Source organism: Musa acuminata, chromosome BXJ1-7 (assembly GCF_036884655.1).
Source record: "Musa acuminata AAA Group cultivar baxijiao chromosome BXJ1-7, Cavendish_Baxijiao_AAA, whole genome shotgun sequence".
NCBI lineage: Eukaryota > Viridiplantae > Streptophyta > Magnoliopsida > Zingiberales > Musaceae > Musa > Musa acuminata.
In genome coordinates, this window is record NC_088333.1 from 2012161 (window position 1) to 2030346 (window position 18186).

The following is an 18186-nucleotide window of genomic DNA, read 5'->3' on the forward strand; positions in this document are numbered from 1 at the left end:
GTAATATTGAGCTTGTAGCACAGTGATTTGGGTAATGTATCGATCACATGAGTATGACGTACGCTCAAGCGAATACGATGTATCATCAAGTCGTGTCCCCGTATCGTCGACAAGTGTTGAACCAAGTTTACATATTCTTCTAACATCTTTAATTTCATTTACTACAGTAAAGTTGTTGTGGCATAATTGAGTTTTATTAGTCAGACTATTTGCTGACCCACAGACCAACCTCAGCCACAACTTTGAGTGGCCTCCTAGAAATCAAAAGGCATGATGACCGTGTGAATCATGTCTCGTGCACAGTGATCGTTTTCATGTTTAGGTGCCAGCACTACTGATTCATGGCCACAAAATAAATTCGGGGAAAGAGATGTAAGCGGGATGAGAACCCCACCTTAAAGTCGGTAGGTAGATGCAAATCTCAGACCCTTTCCTCCACCACAAATTTGATTCCATGAACATGGAGGTGGAAGGAAATGATCTCCTCCTTCAACAAGCCAAGCGCAGGTGCATCGACATGTCAACTTCCGTTGTTTTCTTCATGCTTTTGGTAGCTTGTGGAGGTGGAAGACGTTGACGAGCTGCGGACTGTGGAGATGCCCAGCCACAATCTTTATTCTTCCAACGACTGGAGCAGCGCCATTAAAGTCTGATGTCTATCCTTGGCGTGGGTCGATCGAAGAAGACGGATCAGGTCGCTGGTTCCAGTTTCAGAGTGCTGGTGTTCGACCGAGCTAGTCCAAGACACGTTTGCAACGAAGATCGAGAAGGATGCGGCAGACAAGCTTAGTGGGTCCACTGTTCATGATGCCAAAGGATCGGTTACATGCTTTTGGAAGTCTCGTGAAGAAACCTTAACAGGATGGATTAGCTATGCTTCTTAATTACTTCTTGATGAAGTTTATTTGCCTTCGTGTTAGGATTCCAATGGAATCTACTCAATTTCAACTCAATAGTTCCAGCAATCATTCAAAACAATTCAAATTTCTTGGAAGTATTACGTAACCAATGGGTGAAGACTTTGACGTCTTTGATAAATGCATTGGATATTTTAATCAAATTTGTTGATTCTGCTGCTTCCGATATTATCTCGAAAAGAATCAGAATGGATATGTGTTGACTGCAATCTTTAGAAGAGATCATATTTCTTTGTGCAGGTTGCTCCAAACACATTAGAATCATTTTAGCATCGATCAAAGTCGATGAAACAGTCTCCCCGTTGGGTATAATACATCTAAAGGCGAAGAAGAATGCACGGGTGATCAAATTTGTTCTTCCATTCGACGTGTTATATCAACGATATCATCAAAGTTATGCGACAAAAAGAATCCATCCAAAGGGTTCATAAGCTTCAGGACGTCGACTTCCGCGGTGAAGACTGCTCGCACCGCTCGGTGGTCTGATAACTTCGACTCGCATCGCTCGTATCGGTTTTGCTTCAGTCCCTCGCCCAGCCACAGTATTCGATCGCACCTGCAAAAACCAGCAGGCACGTCACATTTCGTTCCACTCAGTTGTCGAGATCTGACGCGGGAATTATGATTCACTGATCTCACCATGCAGGAGCACGACTCTTTTCGCCTTTCCTTCCCTGAGCATGCCAGCAATACTCGTCAGAGTTCGGAAGATACTTGTAAGTAGGTGAGAATGTGATCGCACCCTCGTTCCAACCATCGAATGCTCGTCCCTCAGATAACTCAAATCTTAGCTGCAGATGAACAAACAAGAGTCCCTGGTTAAGAAGCACTGGTCATGTCAGCTGTAGATGTGTTGGGTAAAAGTACTACCTGGTCTCTATCTAACAGGACGCTCCACTCCTTTCGTTCCACCAGTGACCTCGTCTTGCCATCTGTCATCGAGATCCTATAGTTCAGATCTCCAAACAACACTACACGGCTGCATGAATTGCGACATCGCTCTTAACGGAATGCTATATGCCAAATGGATGGATCCACAAGCTACAAAGCAATTGTTCTAAACCAAAAGAACCAAGAAAAAAAGAGAGAAGGATTGGGGATGTACTCACTCGTGATTAAGAATCTTCGTAGGCAAATCAACAGAAGAATCACTGCCGAAGCGGGTCCTCGACAGTATATCCATGAAATCTGCATTGCGATGCACCTCATCGCCTTGCTTCCCTCCGGAAGCCAAATGGCAGCATACAAAACAGAAGCTGGTTTCGTGCAAACAAAATCTAAGGGACACGGAACCCTGCATGCATAGCGCACAGCTGAAAAGTTTCAGTTCTCCGTCACACGAACTACTGCTAGCTAGCTGCTTCCATGGAAGAAAAGAAGGAACAGTTTACCTTGTTTCTTAGGCATCCCATGATGCCACAACCGATGCAAGAGACGCTCGGGTAGCTAATGTAGTTACAAAGATCATCCCTCACCCATAGTGTGACAAAAATACCAACCATTTGCTTGCTCATAATGCATCTGAACTTTCGGCGATTGCTCACCCCACGATAGCCGCCTTCTTCGACGTGGTACACCTGGTAGCGAGCTGTTTCAGACTTGTTTAGGGTTGTTCCTATCAGCGAATTCCACTTCGTGGAGATCTTACTCTTCTCGGGACCGAGGACGTTCCTGGCGCAAAGTGGTACTATCTCTTGGAACCTACAACCGGTTCCTGCAACGTTATCTTTTGCATGAGGTGATCGTGGGGAAAGACAAGTGTCCGAGAGATACCCGAGAACATAGATGTCGTAAGAGCTTCTATCGGTGTCCAACCAGTCCTCCAAGTTCAGATCATCAGTTGGCGAGATCCCTCCCACGTTCCATGTGCTGACAAACACTCTGAAGAAAGAAGCGATCAGGATCAGCAAAAATACAAGGCAGGCAAAGCCGTGTTCTCGAACTCACTTGTATTTGAACGTGTCCATTTGACCGTAGGTTGCACCATCGAGCAAAGCCATGCGAGCTTGAAGCAGCTGTCGTACGAGTGGCAAGGAGCTTATCCGTCACCAACCTAAGCCAAGCGAGATGTAGAAACCGGCGTGCTTCTGCAAGTTGTGTTCTTTTGGCAAGCTTCTCGGAGAAAGGAGCAGGACATGGGAGGGTACTCCAGAAATAGAAAGAGAGTGGGACAAATCGAGCACGACCAAGTTGTAGTTTGGCGAGTTGGGGGAGGAAGAGAGCAAATTGGTGTCACATATAAGGTGCTCTCCGAACCATTGATTGATTGTCAACTCTCGAGATAACAGTCCAAGGCAAAGTGGAGAATGTTCCTACAGTCTTTTCTCCTGTTCAGTGTCTCACAATTTGTGGCGGATAGAACTTGACAAACTGTAGATTTGACAGGACCGAGTCATTAACAGCAAGGATTAAATCAATCAGAGAAGAACACCAATATGTTTGCATTGAAGTAATTCGATCATGTGTTTATTTGGCAGAGAAGTAAAACATGATTCCACAGTCAAAGAAATGGTGCCAAGTCGACCATCCCGGAAGTCAACCCAATAAAAAAAAAGTCAAAAACATGACACCAAACCACAGGAGATGCACACCTCCTGACCACCGTTTTCATCGAAGGTCCAGAGATTCTCTTCCGGATGAATACCTGAAGAACTCGACACCATTGACTTTATTTCTTCGTCACTCGAACAGTATCGAATGAATTGACAACTCAACGTTTGTTGGTGCAAAATGGGGGGAGGAACAGAAGAACCAATTCCAAAAGTAGCAATTATAGGATATATCAGGAATATTATGTAAAATCAACGTGATTCAACACTTTCTATTCATAAAACCCTTGAATTTTTTACTCTCACCCATCCAATGTTCTTCTTATATACTGTTATATTTATAAGAATTTCTTATCTTCATAAGATACAGTCTCGACGAATAATCTTTAAATACTTATCGATGCCGATACAAATAAATTGCAGAGAAAGAAAATCTTGATTTTGTATCCTCCAATTCAACATTAGAGAAAAAAAAAAAAAAAAAGTGTAGAGAAGATTCTAGGCGATCATCAAAAGGTGGGATAAATGGGGACTAATAATGGACATAAAGAAAGTTAGGTTTAGTGCGATCATGGAATTACATCCCACAAAGTCATGCTCTTCGTATGCATGATTGAAGGGGTGTCCCAACCAATTAGTACTCTCTAGAAGTGGGCAGCCGATCATAGCATTATTGAGGAACACATGGCGTCGTTTCAACCCCATCGTGCACTAAGAGAGACAGGCTGATGTGGGCAACTCATCATGGAGGAATTGCTCGTTGAAATAGAATTCATCCACGCTAATCACCCTCCAGTCTTTCGGACAAATGTCACCGTCGACTTTGACGATCGAAATCCATTCTTGGTTAATTGTAATTGTCGGCCGAATAAATTCTGTTGAATGGGGTTGTGGTCATCTTTGTCGAGACTGTAGTAGAATTGATGGCACATCGATGTGTTTATTATTTGTTTGGTGTTCTAATTATATGGAGGATTAGGAATTCAAATATTTATAGAATTATTTACGATTTACGATTTGTTTATTCTATAAATACTGTATGTATTTGTAGAATAAATACATACAGGATTTAGGAATTCAAATTTTTGGTGTTCCCATGTTTGTTGGATTCTTGGAGACATATTAATCATGTAAGCTCCTCCTCTATGACCCTAAAAATAATCTATTTGTTCCGACTTGCTATGTTGAACATTCATGTTTAATTGCTTCTTCTTCATTCTTCTCTCTCACTCTCTCTCTCTCTCTCTCTCTCTCTCTCTGTGTTTGATGACTAAGTGCTAACAATTTCATATATGATGTATGGATGGTGACATAGCATCCATTATTCTATCTATATTTAACAGAGTCAAGATTAGCCAACATTATTTTAAATAGGTTTGCATCACCAGACCTAATATAAAATATGTACATATCATACTGAATTTATGGAATTTAGGATAGTCAAGACTAAGGGAGTATCTCAAGTGCTAAAGCAGTATATGAAGAGATCCAGCTTTGCTGGCAAGTCAGCAAACAAAATTTCCATGGTTACTACTCTTGAGATTCCAAAAACAATTAAATAAGCTGTCTCAATTTGCTCTCCAATGGTGTGGAACTAATAAAAAGCCAAAGTCAAGCTAGAAGAGTGGCATTGATATTGTAAGACCCTCTAATTTATCATAGCATTGACAATGATTTTTTACAAGGCTTATGTGCAAAATCAATATTATTCGTAATGTTCCAACTATTTGAGACTGGATAAATAAACACTATGCATAATTGAACACCAAAGACGGAAACAAGTATAGACATACATATCCAAGATCCATGAGTTCTTCCATGGAGTCATACATGTCCAAGATCCACAAGAGTCGACTCGCTGGATAGGCATGATGGTTAAATCAGTAAACTTGCATCTTCAGACTTTGAAGATTCATCCATCTTGCTTGCCAAGCAGCTGAATATGCTGATATTGCAGAGCTGGTGATGCTCACAGAGTGCCTGGTAAGGTCCATGCTTTTCCTAACAGCAACAATAACAATCCAGAAGAACCCAATCGATCCTACAGCACAAAGTTTCAACATTTTATCCAGGTCAAATTACAGAAAATTCAAAAAAACAATAACAAAAAGAGATTTTCTAATGGAAAATTTATAATTGTTTCTGTGTTCTGTAATCAAAAGTTCTCCATATCTACCATTTGGCACCTACCTTCTTTCTTCTTTATCCTTTGACCCTTTATTTCACATAGGAATTAGCTACATTCTCCAACAATTGTAACATAAATTAGCATGATTGACTAATTACTTGCAACCAGAAAGATTACAGAAGATACTAACATCATCTAGAATATGTGTGTGTCTATTTTGATAGTTTAAGAATTTGTTGTCATTCATTCTTAGCTTGGCAACATTTGATATATCAAACAATCCAAATTGACCCTGGAATAAGATTATTTGGCAACAACATGTAATAAGTCCCTCTTTCCATGTCTGCAATGAACCAATAGAACAAACCATAGGAAAAGCTTCATACATCCTATTGCAGTATTAAATTGGTAAGAACTACCTTTTGGAAAATTACCACCAAAAAATACAAATAATGAATATTCGAGCTAGAAATATCAAGCCTCTAAAGAGACAATAAACTCAACATAAACTGATATGTAGAGAGATGTTAGAAAATTTTCTTTGTTGTCTGGATGAAGTACTAGAAAGTTGTAAGGAAAGATGCATGTTTGAGTCAAATGGGCAACAAAACTCAAAAGACACCAAACCAAAAAGATTTTCCTTATTTGGATCTTCTCTCTTTTGTACAACTACTTAAAAGGACTAAATGAAACAAACCTGTTCAAGAAATGAACCTCTTGTAGGAGGTTGGACACCAACGGACTATATATCAGTTGTTTAAAAATGAAGAATATTAAGGTAACATTTTGACAACTCATAGATAGCAAACTCTCACTAAATAACTGTCTTATTAACTGTGCAATAAAGGAGGGAGTTAAATATCAAAGAAAAGAAGAAAATAAGTGGGAATCAGTCATGTACATGGGAAGAATTAAAGGAACCATTATCAAATAAGATGCAAGTTAACTTGGTGGATGATCATTAAAAATGCACAGGCCATGAAAGCATGTGAAGTATGAAACTTGGGCAAGACTCTCTTTGTTGTGCCATAACAAAGCAAGCATGTCATTATGGAATTTATATCTGAAAGTGACAAATCCTCAGGTCGATGAAGCCAGTATTACCAGTTGCCAATTTTAGCATATTAAGAATATGCTGCAAAAAGAATCAGATCAGGAGAGTTTGCACCTCATGTTTGTTATTTAGCTTAGACTGCATAAATTGCAGGAGTGAAAAAGGAAGCATGTTGAACCTATACAGCTCCCTTAAACTGTAAGACACTAGAATGAGAATAAAAATAAGAAATCATTACATACCAGTGGCTAACATAACAGCAATTATTGCCGAAATGGTTGTGGTGGAGATTACAAATATTGCAGATAGTATTGCTCCGATAAAAATTGCTGTTATGCTTGCAAAAAAGATTGATAAAAATCCTCCAACAGCTATTAAGGACACTTGAAAGGAGACAATGATAACATTTAATGTTGCTGCAACCAATATAAACAGAGAAATCAGCAACCCTGCCAATGCCAAAAGAGTGATTGTCCCCACCTGCCATACAGAAAAGAGAACTATAAGTGTTTTTCATTTGACAATCCTATGGCAAAATGTCAGACATTCCAGACATCCAATCTAATGTTGAAATGTTCAATCATGCTGACCAAAAGTGGCCATTGTCCAAAGTTTGTGAGAGAAAACAGTTGAACTGACTGGTGCATGCAAGTTACTAAAAAAAAAGTAGTGAAAAGACAATAAGATAACATTTTGATCACTAGTTCTGGCCCAGAATCTTAATTCCTCACAAGATGCAATCGTTAAATAAACAAACATCAAAATATTTGATGATTTGAAAGTGTGTGCTGCAACTCGCATTCGGGCACAATCAAAAGCCTATGGTTTGGAATAATTAGGATCTGAAACTTGGAGCATATGATATAAACTTTTTACTTTGGAAATCAGCTCAGGTGTTAACGGGAACCCATTTGACAGTTTCTCATCTTCTATCATATCCCAACAGACAATACACAGATTTTCAACTTCTGAGCCTGACCTCTCGTTCTTCTAGTGCAGGTGTGGATAAATTATCTTTTCTGCTTCATCTTCTGACTAAATTGCATTCCCTTCTTGCCTTTGCAAAGTTCACACAGCAATGCCCACTTGAGAGTGACTTTGTAAGACGGGGCTTCTAACCCTGCATATTTCCAACTGCCTTATAAATGTATGCTTCTTAGTCATGATGGAATCACCCCTACACTAAACTTCTTTCATTCTTCGACGACTGCCAACGCCTCACTCCAAAATACCAAATAGCGCAAGGTCCTCTGCATCCATATATTTTCTTTTCAAATAACATGACCTACTAATCAGCATCGTATACATTTTTACTTTGTTGCCAACTGTTCCATTCTATTGAATTTGAATTAACTTCTTCAACTAAGTCTCCAACAGCACCCTCATTCATAGGACAAACAGAAGCATGAAATACGATGCCAGCGACTCTTAGAGAAGCCAAATAACATGACTGTCCTTACTGCATCTTACAGGATAAAAGAGCTCCTATCCTTTCGTTAATGGATGTTAATGCCTCTCCTTCAAAAGACCAAATACTGCATTGTGAGCACTGAGCAACCTTTCGTCAAGATTCATATCTTACAGTATAAAAGGGCTCCTATCATATCTCCTTAAAAAAAGCTATACCTTTCGTCAAGATTCACATTTCACAACATACATACCGTTGCTTTTCAGCACCATACGCTACAATTCGACACTAATCCTATACTTACCTTGTGAGCAACCTTTCTCTTCAATTGAGGATGTGTTAAGTTCTTCCATGTGCAGACTCCACCACCACCCTCATTCCTAGGACCACAGATAACATGATATAAGATAGCACTGAACTTCTGAAGAAGCCAATTGCCACTACTGTCCTTACTGCATTGTGCAGCGACAAGAGACCTCACATACATCTTGCCTAATCCCTGCTACACTGTTGTCACTAACTCCTCTCACTACTAAGTCCGACATAGACCATGAGGACACGATAATACAGAGACTGAAAATTAATGATCAAAGTGATACACTCCCATCAGGTAAATTGTCAATAGTCAGAGAAAAGTGCATTAAAAGATCAATTGATTATAATCTCAAGCAAAGATTGGATTGGCACATCTAATTGTCATCATATCACTTTAACAATATAGTAAGTAGCCACAATCTTTTATCATTCAACCTTCCTTATCCATCTTAGTGCTGCGTTGTGCCACCTACTTATAGCTCTAAGAATTAGTCCTCAAGAATTGAGCATAAGAATCAATTTCCTATAAGCTTTTGCAAAGAAGATGTGCCCTTTTACACAAAAAGCAAGGAAAAAGCTAGTAAGTTGGAGATAATGACCATACGAGATGAAAGATGGAAAAGATGGCTGGGCCATGCCCATAAAGTACCTTTAAAGTATGACAGTCAAATAATTACAGAGGTTCCAATCAAAAGGGCGAGGAAGAACAAAAAAATAAAAGAAAAGGATCATAAGACCATGATGAGAAAGAATTCAGCTACTCAAATTAAAAACTCCCAAGGAGTCATTTGACAGTAATGAGCTTCTCATGCCGAAAATTATATGAAATTAAGCTGAGTTCTCTTCGACACATAATCCCCTTTCAGCGCCCTGATACCTTTCGACACCGCTTGACCAAGTTAATTAAGTCACTAGTCACCCAATATCGTCCCCGGGGGCGAAACGTATGATAGTTCCAAACAGTTTCTCATCAAAGATGTTGTTAACTTTCGGATCCAAAATACCTAACAGAGAGCAGTTTCTTAGGTTATTTAGTCCGACCATTTTGAAGATAAACAAAGTGATCGAACACGAAGAAGGATCTACGAAATCCACGAACCGAGATGCCGAACAGAGCGGGGAGGGGACCGCGGCCACGGGTCCACAGAAGGAGATATCGGACGGGGTTTCTGGAATCTTCCCTGCGGCGGGAGGCGGCCTTGGCGGAGGAGGACCTGCGACGTCGGAGGATGGCGGGCCGAAGCGACACGAAGCTGGCGACGAAGTCAAGAAGGACGGACCAGAGCGTCTCGCCTCCGCCGTCGGATCTCTTCGTTCCCTCGTCGGAGGCCGCCATCTCCAACTGTGCGCGTGTGTGTGTGTGTGTAAGAGAGAGAGCGCGCGCGCGAGAGATTAAAGCGGATTATGCAGCTTTTTTTATCGACGTTGCAATGTGCAGATATTATCGAAATGAATTATTCTACCGGTCTTTCACTCCGACCTGTCAACGCGTTCTATCTACCTCCTCTTTTGATTGGGAAATTTTGATGGGACAAAACTTTATTATTGGCTTTTAATCGGACGGCACTTTCATATTTATTTTTACCTGAAATTTTTTATAATAATTAATTATCAATATTAAATATTTTTTGGATTAATTTTGTGATCGAGTGTAACTTGATCAACTTTTATTAAGCCAACTCAAAATTTCACAAAATTATTGTAATATGATTCTAAGATAATTAGTATTATTTTTTTACTTTTTTTTAAAATATAAATATAATAATTATTTATTAAAATTAAAGATTTTTTTATAACATATGTGATCTATTTTTGTCTACATAAAAAGAAAACACCGTTATTATAAACAATGTTAGAGAAGAGTCACTATACATCGTATCTATATATTGTAATGTAATTATTTCCCCTTATTCATAATTTTTAATCCACACAGTTACTCTAATGGTGATATACCCAATAAATCGATCTTAGATTAATTAGGTTAATTTATTTTTAGATGTCTAATCAATTATTTTGGTTATTATATATTTGATTACTTATATTATTTGAATCATCTTCTTTATTATCTTTTAAAATTGTCCTTTCATGTGGAAGTCTAATGACCAAATCTTTAAGGGTTTTGGTGGTTCATTTTAACTCTTGTAGTTTTCGTCATGAACCTTCGTTATGGTTTACTCATATATAAAATAATTCATATATTTTTAAAAACACAGTATATAAGTTTATTCTGTCAAATCTGAGTTAACAGACTTTAGAATCCACTTACTTAGAGCTGGTAAGTGACATCTGATAGATCTAACTTTCCAGCTTCAGGGTGCATGCCACCATGTCACCCATCACGATTCCAATGAGTACCACCAAACCTTATAAGTTACCTCTCACACAATGAGTCAACATGTCACGTAAGTAGACTCTAATATTTATTAACTTAGACTTGATGGGAGGGACTTATATACTACGTTTTTTTAAATATATGGATTATTTTAGATACAAGTAAACCATAATGACTTAAAAAATTTATAACCAAAACTACATGAGTTAAAATGAACCTTAACATAATCCTCAATATTGTCATTAGTTTTTAAAACTATATCGATGTTGATTGGGTAAGCTTGGGTGATGTATTGTCGATCTAATTCGCTCTATGTGTCAAATCCCTAATTAGATAAAAAAATTTAGTTATATCTTTTTTTTCTTCCATTGTGCTATAAATTGAACTCTTGGGTTAGTGTATAATGTCCATGTTAGAGTCTTAAATATTTTCACTCGGATCAAAATAGTTAATAGATACTCCAAATACTGTTGTTCGAGGTGGATCCATATAGTATGAGAGATATTTTGATTGAGATGATCGTAATGGAAAAAGTTAGATAGGATGAACTAAATCCGAGGAGATGTTTTGGCCAAAATAATCAATTTTACAACCTCTCAATTATTAATCATATTTTTACTTTCACAAACCCATATTTTATCCATCATAACCTTAGTTATGTTGATGTTGCTTCCCATTACTCCATCTACCAACATCGTTAATGTCACTCATCGCTCACTCGCCACTAGGTAAGCAAAGATAAAGTGATAGAAGAAGAAGAAGAAGAAAAAGCAATAAAAGGAAGAGAAGATGGAGAAGAAGACCAAGACGACGATAACAACAATAACAACAAGATGATGATGATGATGATGATGAGGGTATTTATGTCCATTTAATGCCATCTGATATCGTTTGTCGCTCATCGCTCACAAGGAGAAAAATAAGAAATAAGAAAAACAAATGAGAAGATGATGAGGCTATTTATGTCTATTTGCTTACTAAAATAAAGAAAGCTTACTAATCGTAGACTCCTCTTTACTATTGACAACCTCCTTACTACTAATAACATTTTTAAAAAATAATAAAATATTATTTTACTATTTATAGCCCTAGTATTATTGATTTTATCTTTATCTTTCTTTCTTCTTCTCCATAGCCCTTTATTTCATCCTCACTAATGTCACTTTGATGTCGTCCTACTCGTCCCCCTATCAATATTGTCTTTCGAGGAGGAAGAAAAAGAAAAAGAGGATGAGAAGAAAAAAAAAAGAGAATATTTGTGTCCATTTATAAATAAATACTTTAATTTTTTTAAAAAAAATTAAAATGAGATTATAAATAGTAAAAGAAAAGTTACAAATATTAATCTTAGATTGTAAATAGCAAAATAGGGGCTACAAATGAAAAAATCCTAAATAATATCCTTTTCTCTAAATGTCTTACACCCAAACCTAATCTGGCTTGCACATGAGGGGGACAACCATATATTCTATGCCTCAATTATCCAAATATTTATTACGTATTTATCTGTCTATCCAATTATTCACCTATCTACCATTCTATCTTAAGCGCTGCGTGACCGAAGCCCAACTCCAAGACTTGGAACTCATTATTAGGCGCTCTCATATCATATCAAAGACTCGAGCAGATGACAAGAAGTTTTAAGAGCTCAAGCCATTAGGAAACAGTATATCCAAACACCTGCAATAATAAGTCCTCAGCATGTAAAAACCTTAGGCATCATCCACTGTTCGGGGCTATATGGATATAAACATTCGGTGCAATAGTATGCCTCGGTAGATACCATCGTGAATAGTATGATTTTTGAATCACACAACCATTCCATTTCCATTCCATTCCATTTCCATGGCATCAGAGTATGACATACGTAGATCAAAGATTTCACATTCGACCATTGACAACATTCTGGAAACGAGGAAAGCAAGAATATGATGCTCTTGCCTCACAAGAACAGCTTTACTTTTCCTCGTGCATGTAAATGACAGCTTCCTACCATCACCAACTACTTCAGCTTTAGTCATCCCATGCACACGACTAAAGTGTTCACACAAAAAGAGAAAGGAAAAGAGAAGAATTCGTAGTACAGCAGGAGTTACATTGCTTCAGTCTATCTTCACGCTTACTGATCCATGTAAACCTCCGTACCTCTTCGTCTCCCTGTAGCAGTAACAGTGGACCAACATATCAACTCACCCTATCGCATAGCATCAAACGTGCTCCGTCGCATCCCAGTCCGGTCTCCCTAATGTAAACTCCAAACTAGGGTTTTTGTGTTCTAGATGAGCTACTTGTGAAGCATTGGATCGATAAGTATCTCCATCCTGCAAAAGCCACGAATCCACAGTCACCTCACTCGATCTATCTTCTTTAACTTTTCATCTCCAGAGAGAGAGAGAGAGGTTTTGCATGCGTTGGTACATAATCGAGTGATGGAATAAAAAGGTAGCGAGGAAACCTCAATATCAGAGGAGAACTCTGATGGCCGAATTCCATCACCTGCACTCGGTTGCTCCCATGCACTTCTGCTGAAGATAATAATAAATTCCAGAAACAAAAAACATTAATTTGGCATCCATAAAGAAGAATCAATTAATTACCATAGACGACGGCATGCTTGTTGTCATTTTGAGGATCGTATTTGGTATTATTTATCATCTCGTTGTTGAAAGAAATACAATTCACAAAGTTATAACTAATGAAACTATGAGCGTTTATATATTTTCTCAGTAATTAGTAACTTATGATCGTTCATTTTTCATGGCACTGTATTCTTGAGAATGTCGAGTCGAATGTTCCATCATGGCCTAACCAAATTTTCATGTATATTATATATAAGCATTAGTTTTCAGTGTCATATTTATGCTGTCTCAAATGTATATCTATGAAGCTGTTAATTATAAACTAAATTTCCTGCCTCTCTCACCAAAATCACATATATGAAACTAAACTTAACATGCAAATAGTAGAAACTAAACTATCTGAGATTTTAATTTTTCCTCTTTGATCAATAGCTAATTCATCAAGAAATGTGCTTAGGAATCATCCGTAAGACACAAATGACCTTTCTAACATCATGGGCCTCTCTTCTCCTTAAAACTCATACCATGAAGCCACAACAAAGTGGCTTAAAGCATTTTCACGATCGTGTTGAGAAAAATAAGATCATATATATTTTCATAACTCGGCTTAAATAGGATCAAAAATCTTCATTTTCAAATGGAAAGAGATAGCGAGAACAAGGCCAGTAACTGGTTGCTGAGACTTGAAAGCAGGAGAGATGAGCCAAACTGGGGAGAAGAATAATGAAGGAGCTCATAGTAGTTAGTGATAATGAGCGATGAGATATAATGTAAAGTTCTACAGTAGCTATGTTGATGAACGCAAACTTTATTCAGTAGAGTGAAGGAAAAGCTCTTGTACAAATTCAAGGCTGGTTGGAGGAAAACCGATAGGAATTGGCAAAGAAAGAGAGAAGAAAAAGGATGAGTGTTTGCTTGGCCTACACCTGAAGAATACAAACTATTTGTAGATATTAGGGCACGTCAGGTCAAAGCACGTATCTGGAATCACAGCCATGCATCGAGAAGAAGGAAAAGGTCAAAGCAGAGCTCGAGAACCATTAACATGCCACTGTAGGATAACGCAATAAAGCTGAAGAGAGAAGGATGCTGGAGACAAGATGTATAGGGTTTTCTTTTCCTATCTGACAACATACATCAGCTCCTGGGATAGCCTGAGTAGGGTCTCTTGTCAGGATAATCTTGTCACTAACGTGCGTGAAGATTGGCCACGATGAAAGTAGAATGTTACTTGATATGATCTTAGAACTTGATCGTGAGGTCCAAACTTGTTGTTGTCTTGCTTTGTCTTTGCAAACATGGCCTCCAAGTTCACGAGTACCATTCTCTCCCAGTGAGATCTCAAACACTGGAGAGGGGGGGACAAAAGCAAAAGCTGCCATGAGACCCCTCCCCCTTTTGTTTCAGGTATATGTCCTTGGCAGTGGATCCCGGTAAACGAAACCCCAATATCATGCGGAGCTATAGTACACCTACTGCAAAAGATCAAGAGAACTAAGCGAGAAACTGTAGGCTTGCCTTGATGAGTTACTCCATCGAGAAGTGGTGTTGGTAATGCTGGGAGGGAAGTCCAAATCTTGAGTTGGTTTAGTCCCATCCGACGCTCTTTGCTCCATTAGTTGTCGGAAGTTAAGATCGGGGTTCCCTGCAGCGAAATCTTCTTCACCGGAGCCATCCGATTGACCTTCGAACAATGCAGATAATCCTTACGTTTAAGGCGTCCGAGCAGAAGAAACGGAAGAGAGCTCACAAGGGCCAAGCAATATGAATTACCTGGGGGCTTGTCAGTGGTCTTCAGAGTTCTATACATCTGCAGAGGCAAGGGTAGAGCAATTGCACAGATCAGTCGAGAAAGAGAAAGAAGGATGTAAGTGGCACCGTAGAGGAAAAGAGGAAGTGAGTTCACGAGACAGTAGAGGGAAAAGGATAAAGGAAAGGAAAAGAAATATGCAAGAATTAGACCTAACTGCAATCCAAGTGACCGGATCTATTCTTTGTTTGCAGGGATCTTCTTTTCATGGGTTCTCCCCACCCTTTAACCACGAGGTTGATGCTTTGTGTGAGGTTTAAGTTTGGAGAGTTTGCATCATTGTGAAATGATGACAACTTTTTTTTCTCTCTCCACTGTCTCGTGAATTTGGCACAGTAGCCGATGGACGCAGAGATATGAATGACTGAATGAATGAGTGAATGAGAGAATAGATGTGTCTGCTTCTCACAGAGAAAACGGCCGTACTAAGAAACGATGACAGGAGAAACGAGGGAGAAGAGAGAGGACAGAGGGCAGTCTTAGCCGTAAGTAACCAACAATATTATGCAGATGATACCTGCAAATGGCTCTTGACATGAGCGAGAGTGAGGTCTTTGACATCCATGAGCTCCAGCACTGACTTGGGGGTTGCCCCTGAGAACATACATGTCAACCACGATTAATCTCTCAGACTAATTTTCTTACGATCGATTTACATATATCTGAACATATGTGTATATATATAAGGAAAACACATCAAAGTAGTATTGAATGAGAAAGACATCCGTGGCATACTCTCATGGCCGCCGAGGAGCTCCACGGCATGGACAAAGCGCGCATGGAGCGTGCTGGTCCACCGCATTCGCGGTGCGCGAATGTTGCGCTTCGCTGGGAGCTTCGGCATGAACCTGGACCTCATCATGTTGTGCGAGGCCTCGAACGATCCGATGCCATACTGGTTGTTGTAGTGGTAGTGCTGTTGCTGGGGGTGGAAGAGCTGCTGCTGTTGCTGGTTCTTGATCAATAGGTCGGGTGATGAGAGCCCGTTGAGCCTCGTCGGCGGAGTGGGCAGTCGATGGTATCCCGAGACACCGCCGACCGGGTTGAAGAAGGACGACGCGATCGTCCCCAAATTGGACGATGAGGCTGGCGGGGAGCAGGTCGGTGGAGAGGGTGACGATGACAAGCACAGGGAGGAGGGCAATTGAGGAGAATAGGATGAGACCTGGTTGTATATCCCAATCTTGGGATCGACATGGAGGAAAGGGAAGGGACTGTTGTTGTAGATCGGGATGCCTTTGATCGGCCTCGAGCCCTCCATCAAGCCCTCGAGCGCCCGCTGGTTGCTGTGGCAGTGGTCGAATGGCAGCGGCGACCTTTGCACCGATAACCTCTGTTGCCGCCACGGGCTCTCGGCCTCCGACACAGCTGAAGGATAGGAGAGCGAGAGCTCGGTGTACGCCTCGTTTCCGCCGCCTGTGTGCCACTCGACGGCGCGGATCTCCCGGTGAAGCTTGTCGTGGTCAGCGCCGATTGCCGCGTCGGCGTAGGAGGAGGAAGCAGCGTTCGGGGGGCTGATGTGCAAGGAGAGATCCGGCGACGAGGTGGAGATAGCTTCCATGAGGACCTCTTCGACTGGCATTTCTATTGCCTCTCCTCCTTTCTGTTTACTTTTCTACTACTTCCTGCTGGATGGCCGACTGCAATTGCACATTTAGATCCACTCTAGCTGTCACTTCCTAGTAAATGTATTAAAAGTGATTCAGAGATAAGAAGAGAGGGTGAAAGAGAGGGAAGGAAGGGGGCGGAAAAAAACTCTCTCTTCTGTTGCTTAACAGAAGAGCTAATAGATGGAGGCCAAGTGCAGAAAGGATCTTGTTTTCCTAGGGGTGAAGCAGACCTAAGAGGGACAGTGAGGATTTGGAGCCTGTGCTGTATCTGTTCGCTACTTAGCTGATAGATATGAGGAGTGCTAAAGAACAAAGGAGCATGTAGTGCTCCTAGGTCTAGGAAGAAGGACCAGTTTAGCTAGTTTAGAGAGAACAAAGGAGAGAAAACGAAGCAACAGAAGAACGAATTTGTTTCAGTCCTAGTTCTCTCCTAGGATAGAGATGAGGGCTTTTGGAGAGAGAGAGAGAGAGAGAGATGAATGTAGACGGTAGTAGATGATGGGGGGACAGAGAAATTGTAGTGTTTTGGTGACCTTGAGGGGAGTATATATGAGAAAATGACACTGGAGAAAGGACTACTGGAAGAGAAAGATCCAAACTTCTCTTCTGTTACGTTTCATTCGGAAGAAGAAGAAGAAGAAGAAGAAGAAGAAGGGTTGCAAAAAGAAAATAGGAGAAAAGTAAAGAGGGGAATGAGAAGGCTCGTGCGGGGGATTCCTTTCCCCCACTGACTCCGCTTGTGGACTGCAATAACTTCTACCTTTCTCACTCCCATCTTTAACGGAGAAAAGAGAGGGGGGGCAGTGTGGTGGGGAGAGACAACTCCCTCTCTCTCTCTCTCTCTCTCTCTCTCTCTCTCTCTCTCTCTCTCTCTCTCTCTCGCTCATATTAAATGGATTAGTATGAGGTAGGTTCCAATGTTCCATGTATTTGCTAAACAGCAATGTGTCTTCCAGTCTGCTGCTTTCAGCGAACAGTGCCGAAATATTGTCTTATTCCCAGTTGGGGGATTTTATTGCACATATGGGCTGTCTGCTGGTCGAATACAATGTAATGTTACAGTGCATCGACTGTGTGAGCGGCAGCAGTAGCAGCTCTTTAAGGCTTTCATTGCTATAACCTGTCGACAATGATCAGCTTAAAACACTAAAAGAGCCATCTGAAGAAGAGCCTGTTGATGATGTACTTACCACTCCATCGGTTGGACCTCCCTTGGTTTGGACTCAAATGGTCCTCCACTGATCACACCCCCCACCATTGCCTCACTAATCAATGAAGTAGGCTTCGTCAAGGAGAAGGAAGTTAATATGCTGGTCTAAGCTGATGCAAACAAATCACTCCATGGACTCTGTCTCTACTCCTCCTCTTGTCATCCCACTCACCGTATGCACTTTCCTCAGCTTCCAGATTTTACTTGTTATGAATTAGGCTTGTCAGGTGCCTCGACATAGCACCGTTGACCGAAAGGGCATTTGTTTGGGTGA

General features: G+C 40.3%; 2 protein-coding genes and 1 pseudogene across 5 annotated transcripts; all 3 read right to left on the reverse strand.

Annotated features, from left to right (window-relative positions):
* Positions 1-1116: 1116 nt before the first annotated feature.
* LOC135679829 (type IV inositol polyphosphate 5-phosphatase 9-like) lies at positions 1117-3147 on the reverse strand. Of its 2 annotated transcripts, none has more exons than XM_065193815.1 (7): positions 2865-3147; positions 2691-2798; positions 2309-2618; positions 2027-2211; positions 1788-1896; positions 1557-1708; positions 1117-1473 (listed from the first exon to the last, which is right to left on the reverse strand). In XM_065193815.1, the coding sequence occupies exons 1-7, from the start codon at positions 2915-2917 to the stop codon at positions 1263-1265; spliced, it is 1128 nt and encodes a 375-aa protein (XP_065049887.1). In that variant the 5' UTR covers positions 2918-3147; the 3' UTR covers positions 1117-1262. The 2 variants fall into 2 exon arrangements, with proteins under 2 accessions (XP_065049887.1, XP_065049888.1); XM_065193816.1 differs by having other exon boundaries at positions 2309-2610; positions 2865-2886.
* Positions 3148-5096: 1949 nt separating this feature from the next.
* On the reverse strand, positions 5097-9790 carry LOC135678158 (uncharacterized; annotated as a pseudogene). The gene is made up of 3 exons (XR_010514826.1): positions 9471-9790; positions 6891-7128; positions 5097-5507 (listed from the first exon to the last, which is right to left on the reverse strand). The product of XR_010514826.1 is annotated as an uncharacterized LOC135678158 (transcript).
* A 2781-nt stretch (positions 9791-12571) lies between these two features.
* Positions 12572-17523, reverse strand: LOC103990843 (transcription repressor KAN1-like). 2 transcript variants are annotated; one of them, XM_018828545.2, is made up of 6 exons: positions 15828-17523; positions 15610-15686; positions 15056-15092; positions 14801-14966; positions 13159-13225; positions 12572-13024 (listed from the first exon to the last, which is right to left on the reverse strand). In XM_018828545.2, exons 1-6 carry the CDS (start codon positions 16672-16674, stop codon positions 12911-12913), a joined length of 1308 nt encoding a protein of 435 aa, XP_018684090.2. In that variant the 5' UTR covers positions 16675-17523; the 3' UTR covers positions 12572-12910. The 2 variants fall into 2 exon arrangements, with proteins under 2 accessions (XP_018684090.2, XP_009408398.2); XM_009410123.3 differs by having other exon boundaries at positions 13159-13228; positions 15828-17522.
* Between the last annotated feature and the right edge of the window lie 663 nt (positions 17524-18186).

Excerpts from the sequence above, each read along its gene's own strand:
- LOC135679829 (XM_065193815.1), bottom strand. The coding sequence starts at position 2,917 with ATGGCTTTGCTCGATGGTGCAACCTACGGTCAAATGGACACGTTCAAA. Across the intron at positions 2,619-2,690 it reads TACGACATCTATGTTCTCGG|GTTCCAAGAGATAGTACCAC; the intron begins GTATCTCTCGGA and ends AACCGGTTGTAG. Across the intron at positions 1,897-2,026 it reads ACGAAGATTCTTAATCACGA|CCGTGTAGTGTTGTTTGGAG; the intron begins GTGAGTACATCC and ends CAATTCATGCAG.
- LOC103990843 (XM_009410123.3), bottom strand. The coding sequence starts at position 16,674 with ATGCCAGTCGAAGAGGTCCTCATGGAAGCTATCTCCACCTCGTCGCCG. Across the intron at positions 13,229-14,800 it reads CGATGGAGTAACTCATCAAG|CAGAAGTGCATGGGAGCAAC; the intron begins GCAAGCCTACAG and ends TATTATCTTCAG. Across the intron at positions 13,025-13,158 it reads AGTTCTCCTCTGATATTGAG|GATGGAGATACTTATCGATC; the intron begins GTTTCCTCGCTA and ends TGGCTTTTGCAG.